Genomic DNA, 14,953 nt, shown 5'->3' on the forward strand with positions numbered 1-14,953 from the left:
TATTGTTGTACATCACATCCCCAGAACTTATTTATCTTATAACTAGAAGCTTGTACCTTTTGATCACTTTCACTTAATTCCACCACCCCTGACCATATCCCCCATACCCACTCCTCACTCCCTACCTCTGACAGTTATAAATCTGATCTTTGTTTCTATAAGGTTGGTTTTTTTAGATTCCACCTATAAGTGAGATTATACAGTATTTGTCTTTCCCTATCTGACTTACTTCACTTAGCATAAGACCCTCAAATTTCATCTATGTTGTAAACAGCAAGATTTCCTTCTTTCTCATGGCTGAATAATATTCTATTGTGTGTACATTTATCACAATTTCTTTATCAATTCATCTATCAATGGACACTTAGGTTGTTTCCATGTCTTGACTATTGTAAATAATGCTGCAGTGAGCATGAGGTACAGGTATTTCTTTTAGATACTGATTTTGTTTCCTTTGGCTGTAACCCAAGAGTGGAATTCCTGAATCATATGGCAGTTCTATTTTTAATTTTTTGAAGAATCTCCACACTGTTTTCCATAATAGCTGTACCAACTTACGTTTCTGCCAACAATGTCCAGGGTTCCCTTTTCTCCACATTTTTGCCAGAATTTATTATATCTTGTCTTTTTGATGATAGTCATTCTTATAGGTATGAGGCAATATAGTGGTTTTGAGTTGCATTTTCCTAATAATGGCCAACATCATTTGTGACAGAGAAAAGTTGCTTGCAATTTATAATACCCAACTGATTCCAGAAGAATTTCTTTGTTTGCTGAGGATGCAAGGTTAAGAAAGTTCACTAACTTGTTCTGCCCTAGAAAATTTTAATTTATTTTTTATAGGAGGTAGAAGGGGAGGAGAGGGCAGGGCCATGGTACAATGCAGTGAGATCCAGAACCAGGGAAAACTGAAGTCTATGTGTGGACAAGATTAAAGGGTGAAGAGGTAGCCAAGGGGAACTGTGTGGGGAGAACTGAGATGTTTAATAGGGATTTCTATGAAAGTTTGCCAAAGTGATGCTTGCTATAACCCTTTTGGACATCTCTCTGTGAAATCTACAATAAAACCTGTTTCTTGTTAATGTCTTGGGAGAGTTTAATTTGTTCTTGTTGAGATGTGTAGAAGTGCTGAGTTCTAATTTAAGGTTCTGTGAGCCCAGGACAAGCCTGCCTATGAGGTCCAGACATATCTGGGTCACATTAGTTAGATATCAGCATTCTCTCCTCTGGCCTAAGATATGTACTTTTTTTTTTAAAGCAGAATAAAAAACTAAACACTGGAAACCATCGTTATTGGCCCCAGAACCATACATCTCATTCTCTGAAGGATGAAGATAGTTTCAACTGGCAAGGGTACACAGAAATCCAGATTTTGGTTTGACCTAGAACTTCCCTTTGTACCTCACAAAATGGTTATAGAGCTTCCACTTTAAATCTTTCTGCTCCAGACAGTGTCATTTGTTCAGAATATTTACTTGGTGTTGCAAAATTTGTGTGAAAAGTCAAGGAAAAAAACGGTATTCAGTAAATCCTAAGGCAGAGACTTGCAATTGACTGAGAACTCTTCCCTTGCCCAGAAAATCAACAGCAGCAGCCTTCCCAGCTCATCTGTGAGGTAAGAGGGTAATGGGTTCGTTTTCAGAACTTCCAGCAGAGCTTGTGGTCACATATAGCGCTGTGGCTCCATTTCCCCACAATTCTCTTTGCTTTTTCACAGTGGAAGTGGGTCTATTAGGAAGCAAGAAGTAGCTTTGAAGCAAAAGGTCTCAGAAAAAACGCATACCTTGAAAAACTGATAGGAGTGGAAATTGAATATAGATGTAGATGACAAAGTCCAGGAGAGAATCCAGGAAGCTTTTAAGATCTCAGTATGGTGCTTAGTGTACTGCTCTGAAATAATGGCTATTCAAATGAATAAAGCTGCAGGAATTTGTTGTAGGAGCTTAATTGCTTCAAGCTCTTGATGCCACTTCCAGAACAGCTACCATTTTAATTGGAAAATTGGTTTCTACAGAATGACTAAAAGGTACAAATGAGTGGATGATGCTCTGCTGCAAAGATAACATAAAGGTAGCTCTGAATGTGCTACCAGAAGCTGCCACATAAGCTGGCTGCAAGAAGTGAGTATCGTAATGTAGAGAAAAGAGCATAAGGTTTAGAATGACCGAGTGGAAAACCTAAGCTCTAATGTTTGCTACCTGTCAAGTAGCAGATCACTGAGTTCTTCTGAGACTCAATATCTTCTTCTATCAAATGAGGAGTTATATGTTATATGATTGTTATGAAACTCAGTGGATATAAAATATAAATGGAAGCACTTTATACATATAAATTTTTCAGATTATTTTCCATTACAGATTATTACCAGATATTGAATATAGTTCCCTGTGCTATACAGTAAATCTTTGTTGCTTATCTGCTTTATATATAGTAGTTTGTATCTGTTAATGCCATACTCCTAATTAATCCTCCCCCTTCCCTTTATGCTTTAGTAACCTTAAGTTTGTTTTCTATATCTGTGAGTCTGTTTCTGTTTTGGGTATAGATTCATTTGTACTATTTTTTAGATTCCACATATAGGTGATAGCATATAATATTTGTCATTATTTGTCTGACTTACTTCACTTAGTATGATATTCTCTAGATCCATCCATGTTGCTGCAAATGACAATATTCCATTTTATGGCTGAGTAATATTCCATTATATGTTCTATTATATATATATTCCATTATATATAAATAAGACGTGATAAGCACCCAAAAAGTCATCCTGTGTCATTCTATTGGCAATTCTCTAAATAAAACTTGAGGCGAGTAGGATCATTTTTGTCTATCTTTTGTTATTTAATTTTCAGTCTTTACATTCTATTAACTAGGAAGACGAAAGTTACCAAATGAAATTATGTGCCAGCATATTTTATTTTAAATGCTTTTGATTTTGTTTTGGCAATGAAGCATGGATTCTGTTGAAAAATGCTACATGTAACATAATTTAAAAATAATTACCCAGAATCCTGGACCCACTGCCCCTTTATTTTCTATGTTCAAGATCTTTGACTCTCATGAAGAATATATACGCTTTTTTCTATGCATGCAAGTAGAAAATAAATTGCAACTCTGATTTGGAAGTGGTTAAAAGATAATGAACGGGCAAGTTAATCTGGTGTGAGGATATTTTGCCTCTTTTCCCTGCCTCATCTAACCTGGGTTGAGATTTTGGAGACATGGATCCTTTTTCTGACCCCATTACTATTCGTGCATTGTGAGCAAGACACTCCCCTTTCTTCAGTCTTGATTTTCTCATCTGTAAATGTCAGAAGGAGAACAAATCATCTTTAAACTTCCAAGATTTTAAGGCCACATTTGGACAGGCAGGTGAGCATTCTGGTGGCATACCAGAGATAATGTTGACAGATATGCCCTGGAATAGCTCTAAGTAGTTGTTAAAATACTGAAGTCTTCTGTATCACTTATTAAAATGCCCCTGCTGGAGCCTCCAAATGCCCCATTCCCTAATCCCATCCCTTCTAACGTCCCTGGCCCTTCTTTCTGGACCCTTAGGATCCTTCAAATTCCAGCAACTAAGGGACCTCCAGCTGGCCTTTGTTCTGATTACTCAGTGCCTGACTCCATCTAGTTTTTCAATATTCTGAATATCTCTCTTGGTTATAAGAAGCTCCTTTGCATCCCCACTGCACAATGCATGCTGGCTCATAACAGAGGCTAAATCATTAACCCTGTGACTAAATCTTTTGAAGTTCACAAAATTAGAGACTATATTTAGAATTGACCATTTTTACATGCAGTGGGTGAAAATAAAGTGAAAACCTTAACTGAACTTTGTGAGGTTTATTGACTTATGTGTAATTTAAGGTAAAGTTGATACATGTCTTCTAAGAGTATTCAGTTGTTTCTGTTTAAAAAGTGAAGTGATTTTTTAAAAGTTTAGTTTTAGACATCAAAATAGCAGGATATAGGAATGTAGTCTTTTTTAAATTTTTTGAACCTCTTTATTGAGGTTTAATAAAATTCACCAATTTAAAGTGTATAATTCAATGTTTTTTCTTTTAGTATAGTCAAAGGTTATGCAACCGTCACTACAATCTAATTTTGTCACCCTAAAAGCCCATCCCTCTTAGCTGCCACTGCTCCCCATCCCCCTCCACCAGCCACTGGAAATCACTAATCTACCCTCTGTCTCTGTGGATTTGCCTATCCTTGGATATTTTTTCATATAAATGGAATCACATACAATATGTAGTCTTTTATTAATTGGTTTCTTTCACTTAACATATTGTTTTCAAGGATATGAATATATTCTTGATGTAGAATCAAGATGAAACCAGAAGCATTCCTGGGCCAAAGATGGAAAACACGGTACTGTTTGGTTTTGGTGACCCAGCTCCCCAGTCCCCAGGCCTTCCCTCCCTAAGTAGTTTCCTGGTTCTGGACTTATCTCTTCCCCCACAAACAAATGTCTCATCAAATGCCTGGATCTATGGAGATCTGTTTTATCTCAGCTCTCAAAACTCACTGAAAGTAAGGAATTATGAGCAGTGGAGACAATATGTCTCTCCCCAGTGGTAATTAATTTAAGACAGTAATTCCTTAATAGTTTTCATTTTGGAGCCCTAACTAAGGGCTGGGCTCGGCCCTAAGCACATTTTCTATACCTCATTGTAATTCTTGCTAACCATGGAGATGTATTTTAATATTTTAATTCCACAGAGAAGGTAGAGGTTCGAAAAAGTTAAGTGACTTCCTCAAGGCAAGTCATCTATCAAATGGCAGAATCAGGCTATCCATCCACATATATTTGATATTAAGGTCCATGCTCTCAATTACTTCATTTCATAGAGTTTGACTCACATTTTTCATAGTTTGGTGTCTCTGAAATTGGGATGCCTGTCCTGATTGGTGATGTCTTTCTATAACTGGCACAGGTTTTTCTTTTATAGTGGTGCATAAAATATTGATGCAGCTTACAATTGACTATATCTTTGTTTTGATAAAACCTGGTACTAAACAATATTGCCTCCCTAAAGGAAATAACTGTTAATAATGAAATTAAAGGCATGAGTGACTAAGTTAGGACGAGAAGGGGAGATGGGTTTTGAGGGGAAATTCCCCTCTCAACATAGTTGTGTATCACATAAGTACCTACCTCCTTCTTCTGTGGATAAAAGTGGCCTGATAAATGCTATTCTCCTAATGTCTTAATCACAAATAATTATGTTTTCTGGACATACACTGAAATGGAAAAACTTTGAAATCTGTTTTTCCATTGCAGTATAGAGCAATGATAGTCTTGCAACAGCAGTTAAAGACATACCAGAGTTATTCAAATTGTAATTGAATTATATTTTACAAACATCATGAAGTCTTTAAAGGATAATGTTCTAACTTTGAAAAAGTTGAAGAATCATTGACCTACAGCAGTTTGAATTAGAATATTAGATTCATGCTGGCAATACCTCATGTATTTCTGTATTTTCTTCTCATACTTTATGCCTATGATATTTTGGAGAAAAAAATGAATATAAATGTTTTTGCACAAAAAGATTCCCTCCCCATAATTTGCTTTCTGTTTTCTAGCAGAGGCATTCTAGGGGGAGGGCTCTCTGGTCTTTCCAGAGCAGCATGAGAACTTAGTAGAAGGACAGAGGCAGGAGAAAGGTCATGAGCATTCACTTGTCATTGAGTTAGGTCACTGTCGACCTGTTCTTTCTTTCTGGTGCTTCTCTGGACTGAGTCGTAGGACTATAGGCTTTCCTGTCCTATTTGGAGATTCACCCAGGTGAGCCGGAGTCAGGACTTTCTTTTTCTGGACCAATCTCAGACTAGAAACTTAAAAGGAGAGAGAAAGGTAAAGATGGAGAGAAGAGGGAGAGGAAGAAAAGGAGGGGAGGGGGACAAGAAGACGGGATTGACATTATCAGGTGATGCTTTTTTTTTTTTTTTTTTTTTTAAATAAAGAGCTCCCTCTGGTTGCTGTATGAGAACAGATTGGAGAATTGTTCTTGTAGATCAGGATAAGACGTGGATTCTTGTCCTGATTTTACCAGATTCTGCAGGACTGAGACAATGTGTGGATCTTGGTTTCCTAGTGAAGTTAATTATGTCTGTCATATCTAGCTTATAAGTTGTTATGAGATTCAAATAAAATGATGCATATACAGTGTTTTGAGGAAGCTCAAAGAGAGACATGAATATAAAAATTAATTTAGATGGCAAAGTGCTACACAGGAAAGTTTCTGTGATAATAATTACAATAGAACAGCTACCACTTATGAAGCATATATTTTGCATTTTGTACTCACAGTAGCAAATTATGAGAAAGATATTATTGGCTTCAATTTAGAGCTGAGCAAACAGACTTAAAGAAATTAAGCAACTTTCCCCAAGGTCACAGTTGTTTAGGGGCAGAACCAGAATTCAAACCCAGATGTGGCTGACTCTTAAGCCATACCTTAAGTCTCCCTGCTTAACATCATCAGCTTTTTCTCTGTATCACATTTATTGTGAAAAACACAGAAAATGCAAATGCTTAAAATAAAATAACTCATTTTGCCCACACATTGTATTTATAAGCTTGCCTTCTTTTTTGTGTGGGTTGTTTTTGGTTTATAAAACTTTTTATTCTACTATAACTGACTTAGATAGACAGCTGGAACAATAGCAGATAAGAGCTGAATGTCAACAAGTAAGCAGGTCAACCTTTTTCACTGAACTTTTGAACGACTAGATAATATTTTATCTGTGAAACATCTGGTTATGATCATTCTTTGTGTTATTTACATGACACCAAATAAGTCTCCTGAATCATAGAAAATTTTTTCTTTTCTTTTTTTAAAAAATTGAGATATAATTCACCTATAACATTGTGTTAAGTTTAATGTGTACAACATGTTGATTTGATACATTTATATATAACAATATGACTACTATCTTAGCATTAGCTAACACCTCTATCACATTGCATAGTTATCATTTCTTTTTTATGGTGAGAACAATTAAGGTCTGTTTTCTTGGCAACTTTGAAGTTTAGAATACGGTATTTTTGGCTATAATCACTATGCTGTGCATTGGAGCCCCAGAACTAGTTTCACTTTCTTGGTTAAGTTTATTCATAAATATTTTATTATTTTTGATGCTACTCTGAATGGGATAGTTTTATTTTTCTGATATTTTATTGTTAATATATAGAGACAGAACTGATTTCTATATATTGATTGTATATCCTGCAAATTTTATATCCTGCAGATCCATTGATTAGTTCCAACAGTTTTTGGTTGAGTCCTTAGAATTTTCTATGTTTAAGGCCATATCATCTGCAAATAATGATAATTTTACTTCTTACTTTCTGATTGGATGCCTTTTATTTCTTTGTCTTGCCTAATTGCTCTAGCTAGGACTTCCAGGGCCATGTTAAGAATGGTGGGAGTGAGCAACCTTGTCTTGTTTCTGATCTTAGAGAAGAAGCCTTCAATCGTTGAGTATAATGATAACTATGGTTTGTTGTATACAGCCCTTCCTACGTTAATGTATGTTTCTTCTATGCCCAATTTGTTGAGGGTTTTTATCATGAAAGGGTGTTATATTTTGTCAAATGCTTTTTCTGCATCTATTTAGATAATAATATGATTTTTTTTATATTTTATCCTGTTAATGTGGTGTATCACATTCACTGATTTGTGTATAGTGAACCATTCTTGTATCCCACGGATAAATCTCGCTTGCTCGTGGCATATAATCCTTTTAATGTGTTCTTAAACTTAGTTTGCTAACATTTTGTTGAGAAATTTTGCATCTGTGTTCATCAGGAATTTTGGCCTATAGTTTCCTTCTCATGTAGTGTCCTTATCTGGCTTTGGTATTAGGGTAATGCTGGCCTTTTAAAATGAGTTTGCAATTGTTCCCTTCTCTTCAATTTTTTGGAAGAGTTTGAGGAAGATTGGTATTAATTCTTCTTTAAATGTTTGGTAGAATTAATCAGTGAAGCCATCTGGCTTTTCTGTGTTAGAAGGTTTTTGATTATGGATTCAATCTCCTTACTCATTATTGGGCTGCTCAGATTTTCTATTTCTTCATGATTCAGCCTTGGAATGTTACATGTTTCTAGGAATTTGTCCATTTATTCTAGGTTATCTAATCTGTTAGTATACAGTTGTTCATAATATTCTCTTATCCTATGTTATTTCTGTGGTGTCAGTTGTAACGTCTCCTATTTCATTTCTGATTTTTATAATTTGAGTTCTCTCTTTTTTCTTAGTCTGGTTAAAGGCTTTTTGTTTATCTTTTCAAAAAACAGCTCTTATTTTTTTAAAGATCAATTTTATTTATCTATTCAAAAAAGAGCTCTTAGGCTAATTAATATTTTCTATTGTTTTTTTGGTCTCTATTTCATTTATTTCTGCTGTGATGTTTGTAATTTTCTTCCTTCTGCTAACTTTGAACTTAGTTCTTCTTTTTATAGTTCCTTGAGATGGAAAGTTAAGTTTTTTTTTTGAGATCTTTCTATTTTCTTTTTTTTAAGCCAACAACTTTTATTATAATTCACATATTTCATAGAAAAAGGAATGTAGCATCAGAGCAGGTTGTATTAAAAATACTAAAATGCAAGTTTGTACATGTTGCTCTGTCTACATCTGGGGCAGGCTCTTTCCAACATCAGGCACAGCAGCTGCACTTGCCAGATGCCCCTTTGCAGATGCAGCCCTGAGCACACTTGGCACAGCCCACAGGGCAGCAGGAGCAGCAGCTCTTCTTGCAGGAGGTGCATCTGCAGCCTTTGTATGTGCAGGAGCCAGCGCAGGGGCAGGAGCAGCCAGTAGAAGAGGAGCAATTTGGGTCCACTTGGAGATGAGGTGAGACTGGAGGTCCAAAGCAAGTTGTGAAGAGGATCTCGTTTTCTGGTGGTCTATGTATTTATTGCTATAAAATTCCCTCTCAGAACTGCTTTTGCAGCATCCAGAGGTTTTCGTGTGTTGTGTTACCATTTTCATTTGTTTTGAGATTTTTAAAATTTCTCTTTTGATTTCTTCTTTGACCCATTGGTTGTTCAGGAGTGTGTTGTATAGTTTCCACATGTGTGTAAATTTTTGAGCTTTCTTTTTCTTGTTGATTTCTAGTTTCATACCATTGTGATTGGAAAAGATACTTAATATGATTTTAGTATTCTTAAATTTGCTAAGACTTGTTTTGTGGCCTATAATATAATCTATCCTAGAGAATATTCCATGTGTACTTGAGAAGAATGTGTATTCTGCTGCTGTGGGATGGAATGTTCTATAAATGTAAGATCCATTTGGTCTAATATATAGTTCAAGTTCAATGTTTCCTTATTGCTTTTGTCTGGATGATCTATCCAATGCTGAAAGCAGGGTATTGAAGTCCCCTACTATTATTGTATAGTTGTCAATTTCTCCCTCAAGATCTGTTATTATTTGCTTAATATATTTAGGTATTCTGATGTTGGGTGTGTATATATTTGCAATTATTACATCTTGATGAATTGACTCTTTTATCATTATATAATAACCTTCTTTGTCTTCTTGTTACCACTTTTGGCTTAAAGTCTATTTTTCTGATATAGCTGTAGAACTTTCTTTTGGTTTCTACTTATATGGAATATCTTCTTCTATCCTTTCACTTCGAGCCTATGTGTGTCGTTAAATCTGCAGCACATCTCTCATAGGCAGTATATAGTGGGATAAAACTTTTTTCACTCAAATGTATTGTCAAAAATTCTGTTATACAGACAAATGGAAGAGGACAGAGTCTATGCTTTCTGTATAAAATTATATATGTATATATATATATACCCACAATGGAATTGGGCCTGGTTTCTGAACTTTGAGCTATTCATGGGCTTAAATTTAATAGCAAAGGGTCAAATATGAGAAATTCTGAATTGTTATATGTTCCTGGTTCCTCACTCCAAACTAAGCCAGTTTTGATGAAAAAAGAATTCTGTAATGTGCGTGTAGATGAAAGAGCAAATAGACTTTTTTTTTTAATAACACAAGATTTAGGAATTAAACACAGCAGGCAGAAGATCCTGTAGGAATTTCAAGTGATATTTTACGATGGTTCACTACAGGATGTTCTAAGCCTTGGTTTACATAGCATGCTACTTTATATAGTATTCTTTATTTTGGGGATCCCAGCAAGAGGAGATATTGTATTGATATAGATAATCATCTCTGCTTCCTTCCTATCTGCCCAGGCTGGAAGGGAATAAACAAAAATATCATCTAGCTTATAGAAGAAGTAGGAAAGAAAGTTTAGAAGAGTAAAGGCCAACATAAAAAAGAAATGTGAAGTAGGGGATATTTTGAGTAGTATAAGCTTACATTATGGATCTTCTAAAAGATAAATACTAGTTGAAAACGTCTGAATGTTTTAACTGAACTTCCTAAGAATTACTAATTTTATGGCCTTTGCAAGGAGATACCCACCACATCTTACAAAATATCCAGGGGTCTTCTTATATTCATTTATCATTTACTCTTCTTTCAATTGTATCATTAGTGGTTGCTTTATTCATTATGCCCTTGTGAGAGACTGGGCATTAAAAAGCTGCAAAAAGCAGAGTTACTTGTTCTTGGGCTACTTAACATTTGGTTGGAGGGATCCATATATATAAAATAAGAAGAGGACAGAAGCAATACAATGACAATGTTCCAGTTAGGAAGAAATAGCAGAGGTGTAGCAATAAAAATATTGCTATTTTTTAAGAAAACTGCCTCCTAGAGATGGTGATTCTATTAAATGGAATATGTTAATAAGATGAGCACTATGAAGAGATTGGCCATGTGAGTTTGAGGGTAAAAGCTGGAAAAAGCTGAATTGCAAGACTTAATAGAGGACAATACTTTGAGGTTCTTTGTTTAGTTGGAGGTGGGGAGTGGGTGAAGATAAAGAATGGAAAGAGAGAAGAGAGGAGCCAGTGAGACAAAGAGGGGCTGGTGTGAGGCCATGAAAGGCTACAGGATGCTCACAACATCATTTTGAGTTTGTTTGTATCCTAATGACTCAAACCCCTCTTTCTCTGACTGTCCTTCCCAGCCTGCTATCTACAGTAAATTCAACTCTTCTCAGGAATGCTCTGTGCTATGGAGTAGTTTATTGTTGATATGTGTGTGTGTGTGTGTGTGTGTGTGTGTGTGTGTGTGTGTGTGTGTGTGAGACTACTAAAGAAGGAGCTAAGTTTCACACAGTGGATCTCAGAGAGAGCACCTAGAAGGAGGAGGCAGAGGAGGCCATGAGAACCCAAGGCTCAGAGGAGCTCATAGAAATCATAGAGGGTCATGGGCCATGGAATTTTACCTAGGCCTCAGGGGGAAAATGCCTTAGCTAACATCCAGTTTCTACAAACACATAGGGATATGATCCACACAAGTGGTGTGTGTGTGTGTGTGTCTTGAGGTGGGTGCATAGATAGAGAAGTGAAATTTTAATCTAGATCTTGGAAGAAACGTTGTTTTAGGATTGGTTGCAGGAGAGAAATTGAGCATTATAGTGTGAAATGTAGCATAAATAAGGCCATTAGCAGACAGGCACACAGGCACGTAATTTAACATGTAAATGAGAATATTTTGGCTACAGCTGGAGGTTCACTGTTTTAACATCCCCTCTTATTTGCTTTGAAGGAGCCTCATTTTCAATTCTTCTTTAAGTCGCTAATGGTTCAATAATAATAAGGTCCATAGTCGTGGTTTGCAAACTTGTTTTTAACAACAGAATCTTATCTTCAAATAAAATCTTATCCCAAAGTGCAACATGTAAAACAGAAAAAACCTCAGTTGTCCTGGCTAAGAGGGTGGAAGTCTTTACCTTTCCATGGTCCATCCCTTAGAATTCCTGGGGCTCTGCAGAACACAGCCTGAAAACCAACAATCTAGAACAAGAGAAACGAGACTGTCTCACTGGTTTCCTTTCTTGGTTAAAATACACTGACCTTGCCAAAAGTAATTTCATTTAGAAGCTTGTGTCAGAAAGTGAAAAATGTCAATAATACCTAGAGTGAGCAAGAGAATGGGGAAATGAGCACTCCTAAACACTGTTGGTGAGAGTATAGATTGATACAGTCTTTTTGAAGACAGTTCATCAAAATTTTAAATGTATGAGCCATGTGATCCCTCAGTTCCACTTCTAGAAATCTTTCCTCATGTATTTGCACAAAAGTGTACATACAAAGATGCTCATTATTTTAAGACTGTAAAATCAGAAACAAATAGGGGAATGGTTAAATAAATTATGCTACCTCCATATAATGGAATATTATTGCCATTAAAATGAAAGAGGTAGATCTATATATATTCTGATATAGAAGGATGTCCTTCCTAAACTGTAAAGTGAAAATGCAAGTTACAAAAGAACATAGTTAATTTTACACACATATGTAGATATTTAAAGCAAGCACACAAACCCCCGCCCCCACATTCTATGAAAGTTGTATAAGTACTTCTGATTGCAAAAACAAAAACCAAAAAACCACTAGAAAGAAACGGTTAATCTCAAGGGTTAGGGTTTACTTCTTGAGAAGAGTAATGGAGGCAAGGGGCATACACTTTTTATTGTACACACATTTATGTTATTTGAATTGTCTACAAAACACATGTATTCATTTTATAATTAAAAAAGCAATGAAGACAAAGATAAAAACAGCTGCATAAAATAATTTGCTTGTTTCAAGAATTGCTAAGTTTCCTCTTTTCTATCAGTAAAATTCAAATACTGCAGCCTGCCTCCCTTCATGCCCTCACTACCAAGAAATCCAGAGTGAATTTTGAAGCAAGAATTTAGTAATGACATTGACCTTTAAACCTAGAATTATTTACATTTCCTTTCTGCTTTGGTCCTGCTTTTCTATTTCCAGCTAACTTTTTACCAAAGTTTCTCAGGTTCATTTTTCAAAAGAAATAGGAATAGGTTATAAAGAAGGAGACAAATTCTGAACCCGTCACTCTGAACAGCCCAAATTTCTTAGTGAGAAACTCTAGAGCTGAGGAGTGAAGGATTTGATTTACTATTTATACTTCATACTCTGATTACTCTCACATGGGATCTGAGGACAAGAATCGGTACTCTTGCAGCTATATAAAAAACACTTGGCTCTCCATTTGAGTTTCACTTTGTTTCTCCTCCAGATTTAAGAGCTGCAAGGACAGTCAGGAGCCTCTTGTGACAAGACTTGTCTTCATCCTGTAGACGGTGGGAAACCACTGAGGGTTTTTAAGCAAAGAAGACAGTGGATCTTAGCCATGTTTGAGGGAAAAAAAGAAAAAAACTGGCAGAGGAAAAAGTAGATTGGCCTGAGGGAAAGGCAGATACTCATTAAATATCTGTAGAGTGGTTGGGTAATTGATGGTTAAATGACCAATGTAGTTTAAAAGTCTGTATTTATTGGAAGGGACTATGCACCATTTGTCAGTAATGCCAGTTTGGATCAGTTGGTCTGAGCACGGGCTGGTTAGATCCATATCATAGTGGACCTAGATTAGATTCAAAAAGAAAAAAATAATCAAGTATCACAGACTGCAATCTTTAATCCAACAAGCCATTTCATAAAGGGGAGGGTGCAAACAGCTCAGAGCAAAGACATCCTTGTGGTCAGAAAAGAAGGGAAGGCAACAATTTTCTCTGGTATTTTGGCAGCGGCATCTTTATTTGGGTAGGGGCTCGTTCTCTTCACTAAGGCTGAAGAAAACCGGCCTTACCTCTGTGGAGGGAATACTGCACCTACTAAGGACACCCATTTGGGGTCAGTTTGATTCTGTCACTTATCAACTGTGTGACCTCGAGCAACCCCTCAGAGCCAATTTCTTCCATTGTAAGAGTGGAGGTAAAAACACCCACTTTCGTGGATGAGAAGGTAAAATGAGGGAAGGCAAGTTAATTAAGGACCAACTGTGACTTTTATTTTTTATCTTGTTTTTAAATATTCTACTTTGTACCCCCCCAAAAGGACTTAGGGATGCAATTTTTTTTATTTATGAGTGCACACAGCCTGAGGTGTCTGTTTTAGGCCTTTGTACACAACAGTTTACATAATGATTAGCTGGTCTGCGTTCTCCCTTTAGATCTGGGAGCGAGGGTCACACCAAGGGATGATAACAACCCGCCCCTTGACCCAAACTTTCCAGGGCGGGCAGGCCCCTCCCCACCCATTCCTACCCAGGAGCCCAGTTCAGCTCCCAACTCCCAGAGGAATCTGGACCTCGAACCTACCAGCAAAGGCTTCGGAGTTGCAGGCCTGCCCTTCCCCAACACCCGGCAACTGCCCGCCCTGCGCGTGTGCAGTTCCTGGTTCCCGGCTGCCTTGGGGGTAATTCCAGGTCCCTCGGCCCGCTGAGGATGGTCCCATCACTGCAGCAGGTCCCCTGGCTCTGCGGGTCCTGCCCACCATGGAGCAGGTGTCAGAGAAATCGATGACTCAAAAAAAAAAGTTACTAAATTAATATTGGTGTTATGTATGGGTTATATTTCAAATGCACTGGGATCAGGGACTTCCTGGTTTAAAATAAAGTCCATGTTAAACCTCCCTGCTTCGTGCCTGGCAAGCATGAAGGTTCTCAGTTGCGTTTCTGTCCCTACCCACCCCTAGATGCCCCTAAGGCTGGGCGTGGCAGGGCTCTTCTCACTGAGGAGGGAGAAAAGCATCCAGATTGTAGTGAAAATTCTTGTGCCCTCGACTGGGAGTTACAGTCGATGTCCTCTGACAGTTCTAAAGGGCGGGACTCATCCTGCTCCCTCTCCTGTCCCCTCCTCGTCGTCCCGGAAGCCGGGATGTGGGAGCCCCAGTGCTCCGAGGCACCGCCCACGCCTTATGAGGGGGTTGCCGAGCGCTGCCGGTGGTGGGCGTCTGCTGCGCTGCGGGGCCCGCCGCCACTTGCTCTCCTGGGACAGCGGGTCAGGAACAGCTGGAGGGCAGGTTGCCCTGACACCT

At 37.4% G+C, this 14,953-nt stretch overlaps 2 protein-coding genes across 3 annotated transcripts in view; one reads left to right on the plus strand and one right to left on the minus strand.

The window, feature by feature from the left end:
- The window catches only part of LOC116669001 (EH domain-binding protein 1-like), a 197,534-nt gene that overhangs the window by 27,076 nt on the left and 155,505 nt on the right, over positions 1-14,953 (plus strand). Inside the window, exon 1 of one of the 2 annotated variants that reach the window (XM_032497651.1) lies at positions 1,531-1,615. The exons of the other annotated variant lie outside the window; for it this stretch is intronic. The gene's annotated coding sequence lies outside the window, so the exon portion shown is untranslated. Of the gene's footprint in view, positions 1-1,530; positions 1,616-14,953 lie in introns of those variants that run through there. 2 annotated transcript variants of the gene reach the window in all.
- LOC102522007 lies at positions 8,614-14,371 on the minus strand. The gene is made up of 3 exons (XM_032496906.1): positions 14,236-14,371; positions 11,839-11,902; positions 8,614-8,920 (listed from the first exon to the last, which is right to left on the minus strand). The coding sequence occupies exons 1-3, from the start codon at positions 14,369-14,371 to the stop codon at positions 8,671-8,673; spliced, it is 450 nt and encodes a 149-aa protein (XP_032352797.1). The 3' UTR covers positions 8,614-8,670.

The sequence above is a fragment of the Camelus ferus genome, chromosome 15 (assembly GCF_009834535.1).
Source record: "Camelus ferus isolate YT-003-E chromosome 15, BCGSAC_Cfer_1.0, whole genome shotgun sequence".
NCBI lineage: Eukaryota > Metazoa > Chordata > Mammalia > Artiodactyla > Camelidae > Camelus > Camelus ferus.